Below are 13,004 nucleotides of genomic sequence, written 5' to 3'. Positions count from 1 at the left end.
TATAGTTATATACTAGTTCTGCAGACTCTTCCGAATTTCATTTCATAGATGGATGAAATTTTGCAAATTCGACCTTTACTGTTTACGTGATATTTAGAAAAACCAACCAATTTTCTTTAACTGCCCCTATTCTCTTCCACCTCTTAAAGCCGAATGTGGATACTTGTTGTTGAAATTTTGCATACATGACGTTTTAAATATAAGAGGAAAACTACTGCCTGCATCTAAATTTGAAACCCTTATTTTCCTTCAATACAAATCTTCCACATCCCATTATTACCTTCCCCCTCTCACTCTCATCAGCTTCAAAACAAATCCTTTTTGAGGACGTCATTGTCACACTGATTCCAGGCAGTTGGGATCCCTATTCAGTATTCACTTTTATAAGAGATGTATATTATTATCAGATCTTGAGTTGGTATTAATTAAATACAAGTAAAATAAAAATTAAAAATTAATAAAATACTTCGTTTTAACCACTTTTATTGTTTATTACCAACATGTTTCATGAGCAACGCTCACTTCTTCAGGGTTTTTGATCAAATAAAATAAGTTTGCTGAGTTAGAAGAAGTGACAAGTAAAATACTTTTGTTGCCGTGACCGGGACTTGGACTAGGGACCTAACGCTCTCGGGACGAAACTGATCTAACTATTACACTTTAGTACCCACCGTGTTTCTCTAAAATCTTCCTGTTAGATAATGTAATAATTAGTATTACTATTATTCTGCTAGGCTTAATATGCTTGCGGAGATCTGCTACAAAACGAATATCAGTTATTTTTTAATCCAATGAGCGGTATCGTGGGATTTAAATTTATTAAAAACGTGCGGAGACGTAACTTAAGAATCTTTGTTTTAATTTATCCAGTTACACAATTATCCATCAATTGCATGTGTTCATCACTAAGTACCTGCCATCGACAAGCTTGACGGGTAGTGATTTGAAATTACTAGTGGATGGCAATTCAATTATTCGGATAACAAAGATAAAGATCACCCCCGACCCCCCGCGAAGCTCGAGCGCCGGAGGCGAGGGGGTGCCTGGCTTCTAGGTTCTAGGCTGCTGGGAGTTGGCAAGGGGCCAGCATTGTCACCCCGACAGCCTCATGTAACTCTACTATGCACCTTAACCTTTTAGGGGTGACTAAGTGTCAGGGATGTCAGATTGTGAACATTAAAAAAAATTATACGAGCTTCGGATGTGATTCTTGAGTTAAATGATAGGCCACAGATAGATGAGATGGGCTTGAAATAATATAATATTTGCATAGCGCCATTTTTATGCAAATTCACGTCAAAGGAGCTGTAAAAATATATGATACATTTTTACAATTATCTATATTATTACTTAATGAAGACTAGTCAAATTATTATCAATTTATGGCTAACAGATTGCATCCAGCTTGTCGATCACCAATACAAAGTCATATGTACAATGCATTTGATTGATTGATTGAACGCGATGCTAGAATGTACATATGTTATTATTATTATTTATTTACATTTTATACAGGCACATAATATACAGTACCATACATACCTGGTAGGTTACTTGAGATTAACACTGTTTATTGTTTATTATAGAAACCTAGATGATGATGATCTGATCTGAATCTGAAATAATCACATTTCATTGAACGCGTGTTAACGTGCTTTCATTTTCTCCAAGTTTCTTCATTTCCAGTGATATTTTTTTAACTATGGAATTTTTAATGCCAATTATAGGTAAATACTAAATTGTAACTACACAGTAACATAAATTTTAAAAAATATCAAGGGGACTACGTCTTTCAAAAAACCGAAATGCATTCTGAAAGCAGTTAGTTTGCAAAGAAATAAATGCACATTAATGTCAAATTAAATTTAAATATTATCATAAAACATTTAGTCAAAAGCAAAAAATCATCCAAACGGTGCATTCGAAGGAATTTAATTAAGTAATGACTGTTCCGTAGTACGGTCAACCCCAACCCCGCCTATGGATAAATTTACTGCCTTCCCGCATACTGCAGCGGATAAGAAAATCCACCCAAGCCAGCGGTGCTCTGGGCGGCGGGACACGACTGCCAGTGGGACCTACCTACCATCTACCTAGACCTAGTACCTACTTACTGCGTTAGGAAATGCTATGATGAACGAACTACTAAACTAATTCTCTTTTAACCAGCCTCAAGAACGGAGTTCTGGGTGAGGAACACTCATAGTATATCTGAGACTTGTTTCTAAAAGGGCCAAAACGTCAATTTTTCAAATTTTTCAAATTTTAAGAATTTAATCTTTTAATCATGTTTTAATTTTAAGAAAAGCCATTTCTAGTGTAACATTGGGCCCAAAAAATGAATAAATCTTTCTCAAAAATGAAAGGTTCTTTTAAAATTCAGCAGATAACTCTGGGTGCATGGCGCGCCAGATCGGGAGATGCTGGTTAGGTACCAACTGATCTTTCGACTGAATTGTCTAGATCTTGGCGGCAGATGCGTCTGCCCGCTACCGTGTGGTGGGACGGGTTTGGAGAGACAAGATAAGGGAGATCTTTTTACCTCTCCAACTGCACTCTCTCGCCCCATCGCCTTGCGCTGCAGTGGGAGGGATATATGCACATGTCCGTCACTCCTGGAAACACTGATCCCTAGATTCCTACCCAACCCTCCTACCCTTTACCTTAGCAGAACCTCCTTTCCTTCCTTTCCTTAAAAAAGACCCTCCATACAGCATCCTAACTGCACCCCAAAAGATGACATAGGCCCTGAGAGCAATTATTTTCCTCATGGCCTCCTGTGTGGGGTTAATGAAAAAGTGATTAATTTATAAAACATAAGAAAAGCTGACACTGGCCCTTTCAGAAGCAATCCATGGGTATATTTTTTATGTTGTGCATGGACAGTCGATTCATTGAGAATCTTTAATAAAAATAGGTTCGGTGACAGCACAGATCCTTGTTGCACCCGGCATTGATTTAGTATGGAGATCAAGAGCCGTCATCTACGGTTTGAATCGTTATTCCCTCGAATAAGGCCGCCCGGCCGCCATAGGTCACATACACTCTCCTTTATAAAAAATATTTTTATTTATTTACGTACATTTTTGAGATGAGAGTCAGTAGTACAAAATGGAAATAAGAAATATATTATAATAAAATTAAATAAATAAAAAAATTAATGAAATCAGCGAAGACGAAACAAAAAAACAAAGTAACAAAAAATCGGATAGAAATATGTAGATTTGTAATATATATAATAAGCCACCCAGTGAGGCCTACATTTCTGCAAAAATGTAAAAAATATTGTACCAAATAAAATAAATTAAATTGATTATTTTGTACCAATTTTTCTTCAATTTTTTTACAATCCCGTGAATTTTTGACAAATATGTTCCAATTTTGAAAAGGCAATTCTAAAAAACTATTTAGGTTGGAACTTTATCGCTTGTCTGAAATCTAAAATCAAACATATCCAATTTTGAAAATTATGCCACTTAAATTCATAACAATCTAGAATTCAATGAATCAGAGTCGTTGAATGTTTAAGTTTACCCGTTTCATGACTGGTCTGCGCCCTCTAGAAATTTAAAGGATGGTGCAGTGGGATGAATGGTACTCGAGTTCATTTAAATATCCTTGTTGGAGGATGCTAATAGATTTTCTTGGGATTGTGGTTTAGTGGCTTAAACCAAAGAACTTACTTCCAAAGAAATTTCGTTGGAGACGGAGAGAAATGGAAATCTGATATCTGTGAAGTAGATTAAAAGGGCTTTAGTTTATTGAAATCGTAAAACGATTCTTTATAAGAAAATATTTCTTTTAACTAGTAGATATTATAAACCCCGAGTTCCTCGAAAATTAAATTAGAATGTGTTAAAATGGCATATCAATTTAATCCGTCAAGCTTTTGAACCCCTAACCTTAGGGTCTAAAATCTTGCCTATCCGAATGACTTGGAAAAGTGAAAAAAAAATAATGTCAGAATCTATCTGGAGCTAATGATTGTCATTGACACTACGGCATCCCCAATGGGCTATATTGTGAGGCTTAAAGTAGTGCAGAAGAGAACGAAATGGATAAGAGGAAGGTGGGGTAATATCTGGCTATTCCGATCTGGTCACCAAATACGGCTGAAGCCATTTTAAGCAACGTTTCGATATACCACTTCGGGACGTGTCGCAAATATACCGTTTATTATTTTAAGTTAGAAATCACAAATCAGCTAAATAAAATAAGATATAATCAAATAGAATTTGAATCCGCGACTTCCGGATTTTTAGCCAAGGATCGCAACCACTCAACCACAGAGCTGTCAAAATAGCGCCATTTAGTGATTAAATCACCTCGTTGAGTTTTTATTGGTTGTAATTGTTTTTGTAATAAATATTTACTTTGAAATGTAGATTGAAATGGTTTACACAATATCAATATTATCAAAAGATATTATAATATATTACGTTGGCCGTTCAAAAGTGACTTAAATTCCCACAATTCGATTTCAATTGTTATTGTTACTACCCCCGATTATTCAATTCGATCCTCCCATCGTGAACATCCTTTCTACAGACATTAAGGAACAGTGGCGGTTTTCTCTAAATTGCGTGTATGCGATGAGATTCCAAAAAACATTACATTATAATAATTTAAGCACATTTTTCAGCACAACAGTGCGCCATTTAAATTCCGCCTATGAAATTCACGTGACCCAGGTATTCCCATTTTTGCATTATAGAATCAGCACAAAATGCTTCGTACACAAAATCAAAACATCACAATCGTCCTGACGGTGTTATATCAAACTTATGCCAAATGAACACTATACTGTGGCGCCGCGAAGTATGATGTTTGATACCACGTGACTTGCAGAGATTGGCGGATGGCGCGGCTGGTCGGTCTTTGCGCACAATAAGGATGCAAGTTAAATTTTATTTATTATGTTATGTTTTGGTACACATTTAGCATTCTATAGTAGTTAGTATATTCTATAGTTAGTGCAGTCCATAGTAGTTAGTAATTTTTTGTTCAACGTTATTTTCTTGTACCTGTATCTCTCCAACTGTTTGCTTAATGGCATCTGTAAATCTACTAGTAAAATGAACAGATTTTAATTATTCAATACTTACGTTTTCGTATTTAAAAATAAACCCTCTTTTAGATAAGACGTAGTATGCCTGAGCTACTTTTATGAAAGTTTCGGCATATGCCGTATTGTCTATGTCGCTAGTTATGTAATATCGTGTTGAGCTTTCTCCAGTATACAGTGACTCCAATAGTAAGTACATTTTGAATAAATATATATTCTCTTGAAGTTCTGAACCCCAATTTAAAAGGCCGCGAACCGACACTGTTAACGAAAGGTTTTTAAGAGAGCTTGACGCATCAAAGTTTCGAAGGAGCTTTCATCAAGATGCCACCATGCTCCGTCTCCAGCTGGTAAATGAGTCCCATTGTACCGACAGGCAACAGTAGTGCTTTGTAATTAAAATCCGCAGACATCAAAGTCTGGCGCAAACTAAGACAATGAGGCTTCTGTTTGTTGTGGAGATCTTTCATATCCCAGCCTAAGACTCGAGAAAAAGCCTTTTTGTTTAATTTTTTCCGAAAGAAGCTCACGCTTTCTGGAAAAAACAACATGAGGCGTCTACCAAAAAAGCTCATCTATCTCACGATGGTAGCACTCAATTACTCTTGTTGTGTGCGAAAACTGGTTTGTTCTCCGAGCAGTTTAAATAAAAGCAATGTGTTACATGTTAGTATAATCAGAACGGGACGATATTATGTTTTAGCGTCTAGGGACACATTCTAAAACGCGCTACAAAATAATGTGGAAATTTTTTTATGAATAATTTGAGAGTGGGTCAAATTGACGGACGTTTTTTTTTTGCTTACGTAAAGTTTACGGCGGTGGTTCCAAAATAAAAGCAATGTTAGATATTATCATTGTATTATGCTAGCACAGACCTGCTAAAAACCACGGGATTGATCCGAATTCTTGACATTAGTGCCATTTTTAAAAATGTATTTGTAAAAATATTATATTACTAGCTCAGACACGCGAAAAATCCCAGATAGTCTGACAAATCAGTTAAAGTTCAATTTTAAAAATGGCAACTGCCCGTTTACTGTAAAATTAAATTCTGGACAAATCATAGAAAAGGAGAAGGTCACGCCACCTCCCGTGCTCCTCGCAACCTGTTTTTATCCGCTTTCCCTGATTGGCTAGTCTACAAATTTGAATATGTATGGTGGGAACTTAAACTCTTATCTAAATTCTTAAAAAACAAACATTTCCAATTTTGAATATGACACTCAAATTCGAATTAAGTTGTAAGGTTCATCAAACCGCAGTTACCGACAGAAGCACAACCAAAATTAGTGTCTGATAGATAGGTACCTACGTTATCGCCTGTCTGAATTCTTCCCACAAACCGTTCAAATTTCGAAAATGACTATTAAATGAGAATCAAATTTGAGTTCATTGAACCATTTTACACGGTAGTTAAGCACAGCAGATACATCCTAAATTAGTAATTTATTTCCTGTTCAACGACTTTCCCATCGACATAAGACTCTAATAACGTATTACTAAAAACTCAAATATTTCTAGAGGGATCCCTACGGATGTTAGCTATTTATATTTATGATTAATAAATACAGGACCTAAACATAAAAATATTTTAAATTGATTTGAAATTTTATAAAACGTTTTTCATGCACAAAAGAGACAGTAAGTACCATATTTTATTTTTCTAAGCGATGAATTAGTAACATTCCGAGGTATGCCTCTAGAAACATTTGAGATTTTATCAATACGTTCATCTGAAATAATTAAAATAAACCCCACGGAAAGATTGATTTTCTATGCCTGCTAGGGCAAAGTAGACCGTAGGTTCGTCCATTACGCCGGGCCGCGCCCAGAATATTATTTGAACATAAATTTATCACTTATGTTGTTAAGATTTCCACTTTATTTAAGGGATTTGATAGGGAAAATTCAACCGCAGGTCTGTCCAATACACCATGGCCGCGCGTCGCTTATTTCTGTGCACGGCTGCTTCACTTACGTCGCACAATGGGCTTAAAATCGCCTTTCATAGACATAGAGACTTGAATTTTCAAGGGTATTTTTTTGGCTAGAAATGGATTCTGCTGATCATTACTATGCTATAAAATTTCGTACGAAGCAATTGCGTGTACAAATGAAGGGGTTATCATTTTTTTAAGAAAAATTTTTATGGCACTGACATTAAAAATGAGGCTATCTCTGGAATCATAAGGTTGGCCGTTCTATCGTTACACACAGATATACTACTATGTATTTGTAATTTTTTGACATACTTCGTATTGTGGCGCAACTTGCGATTTTTTTTTTTAAATCCTCAAGTTGAAAAAAAAACTTTTTTATGTTTATGATTCATTTTAATGCTTAAATTCTTTACATATGAGTATGCTTTGTCTTGTTTACAATATTTTATTTACACTGCAAGCCAAAACACTGGGCACAGTGGGCTGAAAATCGACTTTCATAGATATAGAGACTTGAATTTTCAAGGGTATTTTTTTTGGCTAGAAATGTATTCTGCTGATCATAAATATGCTATAAAATTTTGTATGAAGCAATTGCGTGTACAAATGAAGGAGACATCATTTTTTTAAGAAAAATTTGTATGGAACTGACATTAAAAATGAAGCTATCTCTGGAATCATAAGGTTGACTATTATATCCTAACACACAGTTATACTACTATTTATTTTTATTTTTTTGACATACTTCGTATTGTGGCGCAACTTGTGATTTTTTTTTTTTTAAATCCTCAAGTTGAAAAAAAAACATTTTATGTTTATGATTCATTTTAATGCTTAAATGCTTTGCATATGAGTATGCTTTGTCTTGTTTACAATATTTTATTTACACTGCAAGCCTAAAAGCATTTAAGCATTAAAATGAATCATCAACATTAAAAAGGCTTTTTTTTCAACTTTGAGGATTTAAAAAAAAAATCGCAAGTTGCGCCACAATACGAAGTATGTCAAAAAATTACAAATAAATAGTAATATATCTGTGTGTAAGGATAGAACGGCCAATCTTATGATTCCAGAGATAGCCTCATTTTTAATGTCAGTGCCATACAAATTTTTCTTAAAAAAATGATAACTCCTTCATTTGTACACGCAATTGCTTCGTACGAAATTTTATAGCATATTAATGATCAGCAGAATCCATTTCTAGCCAAAAAAATACCCTTGAAAATTCATGTCTCTATGGTAAGTTTTTAGATTCTCACGGCCAAAAGCATTTTTGTTGTTTGTTTTTGGGGTGTTATGCCGTGTTGCGCTAACTCCTTCTTTAGGCTAAAGAAGGAGTTAGCGCAACACGGCATAACACCCCAAAAACAAACAACATTCATGTCTCTATGTCTATGAAAGGCGATTTTTAGCCCACTGTGCGTCGTTGAGATTGTGGCTTTATTTTAGAGTATTTTCTCGTCTTAACTAAAAAGCTTTGAAAGATCTATAGATTACGTATTCGTACCTAACTGCCAAACTGGCGATAAGATTTTTTTCACATAATAAACTTTTTCCATTAGGAAATAAAATGTAAAAGGGTATCAGCATACATCTCATTGAATTGATATTATTATTTATTATAAAGTTAACTCAAACTTCGATAACGTAAAATTAATTTATGTATCTAAAAACGGCTAGGGTTTTCTATAGTAAACACTTCTAAGAAAGGTTCGGTAAATAGATGATTAATTTGTTTGCTCGTGGATAACTACCTAGTGCCGGATGCAGATAGATAAACAAATTGGTACATGTAATACATGGGAACATAACATCAGTACTTGTACATGTTTAGCTTTATATTCAGTTATAATATTTATTTAGAATGAACGGCACAAGTGCCAATTCCATACATGATAGCTATTTATATTCATAGTGCAATGTTAAAAGAAAAAAGAAAAGAAAAAATATTAGATAGTATAAGTAAACAAGACAAAATAATATACATTATCACAAAGTTAGTGAAAGAAATGAATATGAAACAAAAACCTGTTATGCAGTGACCTCGTTAATATATGCACTGTTAAAATGTTTAATTAGTGCAGTTTTATACGTCAATAGAGGCATATTAAAAACATCAGTTAACATAGCATAAGAGTTACCAATGGCGTGTAATCTATTTATAACAGAATTGTAGCCTGAAATCGTAGTATATTGTTAACAATTATACGTACCGGGGAACCTTGATAATATGTTATTATTTATTTTTTATCGTTAATCTGATTTTAAAAGAGATGTAAAAATAATAATCATAATAATACAATGATTTTTCATAGATAAAATTACACAACAGTTTTGTAATATTTTGTAAAGTTGTACAAATAGGCAAAATAAGTTGATTGATGTGGCTGAACCGTTTTTCGTGACCAGATCTGAACAGCCAGGCACCTTTCAACCTTCTTCCTAGCAATCTGCTCCCTTCACTACTCCATTCAGCCTCCATGGAGAAAAATAAGAACGGCTTTTCTATCAAGATACTGATATATTTCCCAATAAAAAATTATTCATTCAGAATATATCTATACATTCAAAAATGTGAGACAAAATATTATTCAACAAAATTCTCGTTCTAAAATCAATTAAGTCTCCATATTTTATCACGTGGCCATACAAAGAAATACATACCACCAACTTTACAACACCAGAGGAAATCGAACTAATATTATTTCTGGAAAAGTAAATTGGAACTGAAAAACCTGTAATAAAATCTTTCCAGCCTTACAAAGATCCATGTTGAGATCTCTGAAATACCGCAAGGAATGATTTGTGGACTGCAACTCATCACCGTTAACTTAAAAATAATATAAAATTTAAGCATAATTTTTTCGTGAGCAACTGAAGTAAAAGATGATTTAAAAACTTACCCGCTTTGCAAGGATCCAAGTCCAGGTCTCCCGAATACTTCAACGGAAAATTTGTGGACTGCAGCTCTTCGATCGTAAATTTGGTTGTTCTCGCGTATCTCGGTAGCGTCTTGGTATCTCCATCTTCATCTTCCTTGTGCGATAACACCTTATCCACATTCACATCTCCATCCACTTCAATCCTCGCACCATCTTCAACACAATTGACGACACTCACCCACGCGAAGCATACGAAAATAGTGATGATTTTGAAACAAACCATTTTGGAATGCGTCCACAAGTACTTATTATTTATCACCACGTCACTGTAAGCTGGCATTCCGATTTAAAAATGGCCACCCGAAGAAGTAAATCATGAATATTACTTCACACTTATCAGGAGAACATTAGTGGCAGTACATGTCCCCCGTTCAGACGTCTTGAGTGAACTGAAATAAGAATAAAATAATTTTGAGATAAACACCACAGTTCAGGGTACTTAACTTTGAGGTCACAATACAAACTTCGATTACGGGTCAGAATAAATATTTTTGAAAGTCAATAGTATATATCCAGAATGATATTGGTTAAGTCTGATAGTGTCGATCGTGTAAGTGAATACACGAACATAAATTATTTACGCTATTCACTTACGACCTCGTTCATTTGAAGTAGAATAAGTACCAAGTTATAATTAAAATTGTAGGTTTACGTTTAATTGTATATTTATGTTAAATCAGTAATCTGAATCTACCTAATCTAAATAATTGCAACCATACTCAGCTAACGAAAACATTTCCAACAAGAACTTTCAACTCAGCAATGTTTCCTAAATTCAAATGTTTCCAACCTTATATCGGGTAGTAAAGTTAGTACATTAATAAAATTTGATTATTTTTAAAGGGCAAGCTACAAAAAGAATTCCAGAAAGTTAGGAATTTATTAAAGTGTTAAAATCTTTACAAAAAATACGATATCTGTAGATTTTATATAGATCAAAAGAATCTTTACATAGATGATGTTGTTGATTTAAAAATAATAGGTGGGTGGCCTTACCAATATTTTAAATGATATACTTGACAGGATTTGCACAAAATATACGCAATAATTGGTAAATATTCGGGATCGCTGGCCAAGCTCAATATGATTTTTTTTTAAATAAAATTTTTGGATTCACTTTAATTACTATAAAAGGCAACTATCTGCATTTGGGAAATTTTTGTTTTAAACATTCTAATTTTTAATTACCTAAAATGAAAATTGTATGGGATGACAACCATTTTCAATAATTTCTGTCAACGATATTTTCATATGTTGGTATTCCCGACACTTCACGCAGGCTAGAGGTAACGTTATTACCCTTTAATTCTTGCATATTAGGTAGGCACTATTTTGGCGTAGCACTGGAAATTAAATAAGGGTATTAAGAGAAGTGTTTTTAACATTTTTATTTACATTACATTAACAGCTTATTTTAAATGGCTGTCTTCACATATAATGAAAGCTAATTTTTGTTGCTTGTTTTTGGGGTGTTATGCCGTGTTGCGCTAAGTCCTTCTTTAGCCGACGTTTCGGACAGCGTTGCAGTGTCCATCATCAGGGCAGATCCGGTAGATCCGAAGATGTTCTTCGTCTTCATCTTCGGATCTACCGGATCTGCCCTGATGATGGACACTGCAACGCTGTCCGAAACGTCGGCTAAAGAAGGAGTTAGCGCAACACGGCATAACACCCCAAAAACAAACAACAAAAATGCTTTTGGCCGTGAGAATCTAAAAACTTACCTTAAATGAAAGCTAATGTTTATTTTACGTAATTAAAAATTAGAATGCTAAAATTTAAGATTTTCCAAATGCAGATGGTGTCCTTATATAGTAATTAAGGTGTATCAAAAGGTTTTATTAACAAAAAAATAGTATTAAGCCTGGCCAGCAATACCGAATTACTTAATACTTTATTTCTCGTGCATAGCGATACGTCGTGACCTAAAATCACGACGCTCGGGGTGGCGATACATTAGAAGCATTTTTTATAACACCACATCGCTTGCCATACAGACCTGTCACATCTGACAGATGATGTGTTATAAAAATGGGCGTGGCGATGATGATATACTGTGATCTGGTAGCCAAGCGACATTTGAAAATGATACGACTCCATATCCTGCCGTGGGTCAGATCAATTTACGGAGCTGGCGTGATCACGCTGCTGTCAGCTGTCAATGTGACAGATACCGTACAAAGAAATGATATTACTCGGCAGTTCCCCAATCGATGTGACCCCCTCTCCTCCCCCAGGGAGAGAAAGATAGCGTAGTGTGATACCTCAACTTATAATCTGTATAGACGACGCCCAAAAAATTGTTGATGCGTATGGAGTAGTGTGTCGTAGGCATTATACACTTCAGTTACTTTATAATATACAGTACTGAATCATTAATATTATTATAAACGTACAAGAATTCACCGTATTAAAGAATACTAATATTTAAAATTAGTAGATATATTCAAATTCGAAACTGCAAATCGTATTTAAATTAACTCATGGGCTTCAATCAATCTGACTATAAAATATATATTTGCAATACATTATAAAAGTAACTAAGGTTAAATAAATATTTATTACTTCTTATTTCATCTATCAACCAACAGGTTCGTGTTATAAAAACATATACCTACATACGATTGTTCAATCATTATTTTAAATTGACTTTGTGGCATTAATTATCTTTATAAAACACTATTTTAATAAAACTTATGTACTTTGTATATAAAATTCACTATAATTTTACATAAAATTTATTATAAGTTTACAAAAAATATATTATAATTTTACATAAAATTTATTATAATTTTACATAAAATTTATTATAATTTTACATAAAATATATTAGGCCCCAATGGTCGAATGGGTAAAGACGCTGTCCCTGTAAGACAAGAGATCCTGTGTTCGATTCCTAGTTGTGACAGTTATCTTTTTATTTTCTATTGTCTTGTTATGTTTCATGTCGTTTAGATTTTTTCGTATTATATTCTCCATCAAAAAGACCTACCATTCAACCTTCAAAAGTTAAACAAAAGATGTTCCAAAAGAAATATAATATTTATTTTATGT

The 13,004-nt window shown here is 34.0% G+C and overlaps 1 protein-coding gene across 3 annotated transcripts in view; it reads right to left on the bottom strand.

Annotated features, from left to right (window-relative positions):
- tok (tolloid-like protein 1 tolkin) overlaps positions 1 to 13,004 on the bottom strand; it is a 294,323-nt gene that overhangs the window by 188,593 nt on the left and 92,726 nt on the right. For all 3 annotated transcript variants that reach the window (XM_089632705.1, XM_089632702.1, XM_089632704.1), the window contains exon 2: positions 9,912 to 10,339. In XM_089632705.1, the coding sequence (XP_089488831.1) occupies positions 9,912 to 10,230 (319 nt within the window). In that variant the 5' untranslated portion in view covers positions 10,231 to 10,339. The remainder of the gene's footprint in view (positions 1 to 9,911; positions 10,340 to 13,004) is intronic.

Source organism: Hesperophylax consimilis, chromosome 6, assembly GCF_061612785.1.
Source record: "Hesperophylax consimilis isolate HC1 chromosome 6, BYU_Hcon_1.0, whole genome shotgun sequence".
Taxonomy (NCBI): domain Eukaryota; kingdom Metazoa; phylum Arthropoda; class Insecta; order Trichoptera; family Limnephilidae; genus Hesperophylax; species Hesperophylax consimilis.
Note: the sequence above shows the minus strand (reverse complement) of the source record. Positions and strands in the feature narration are given on the sequence as shown.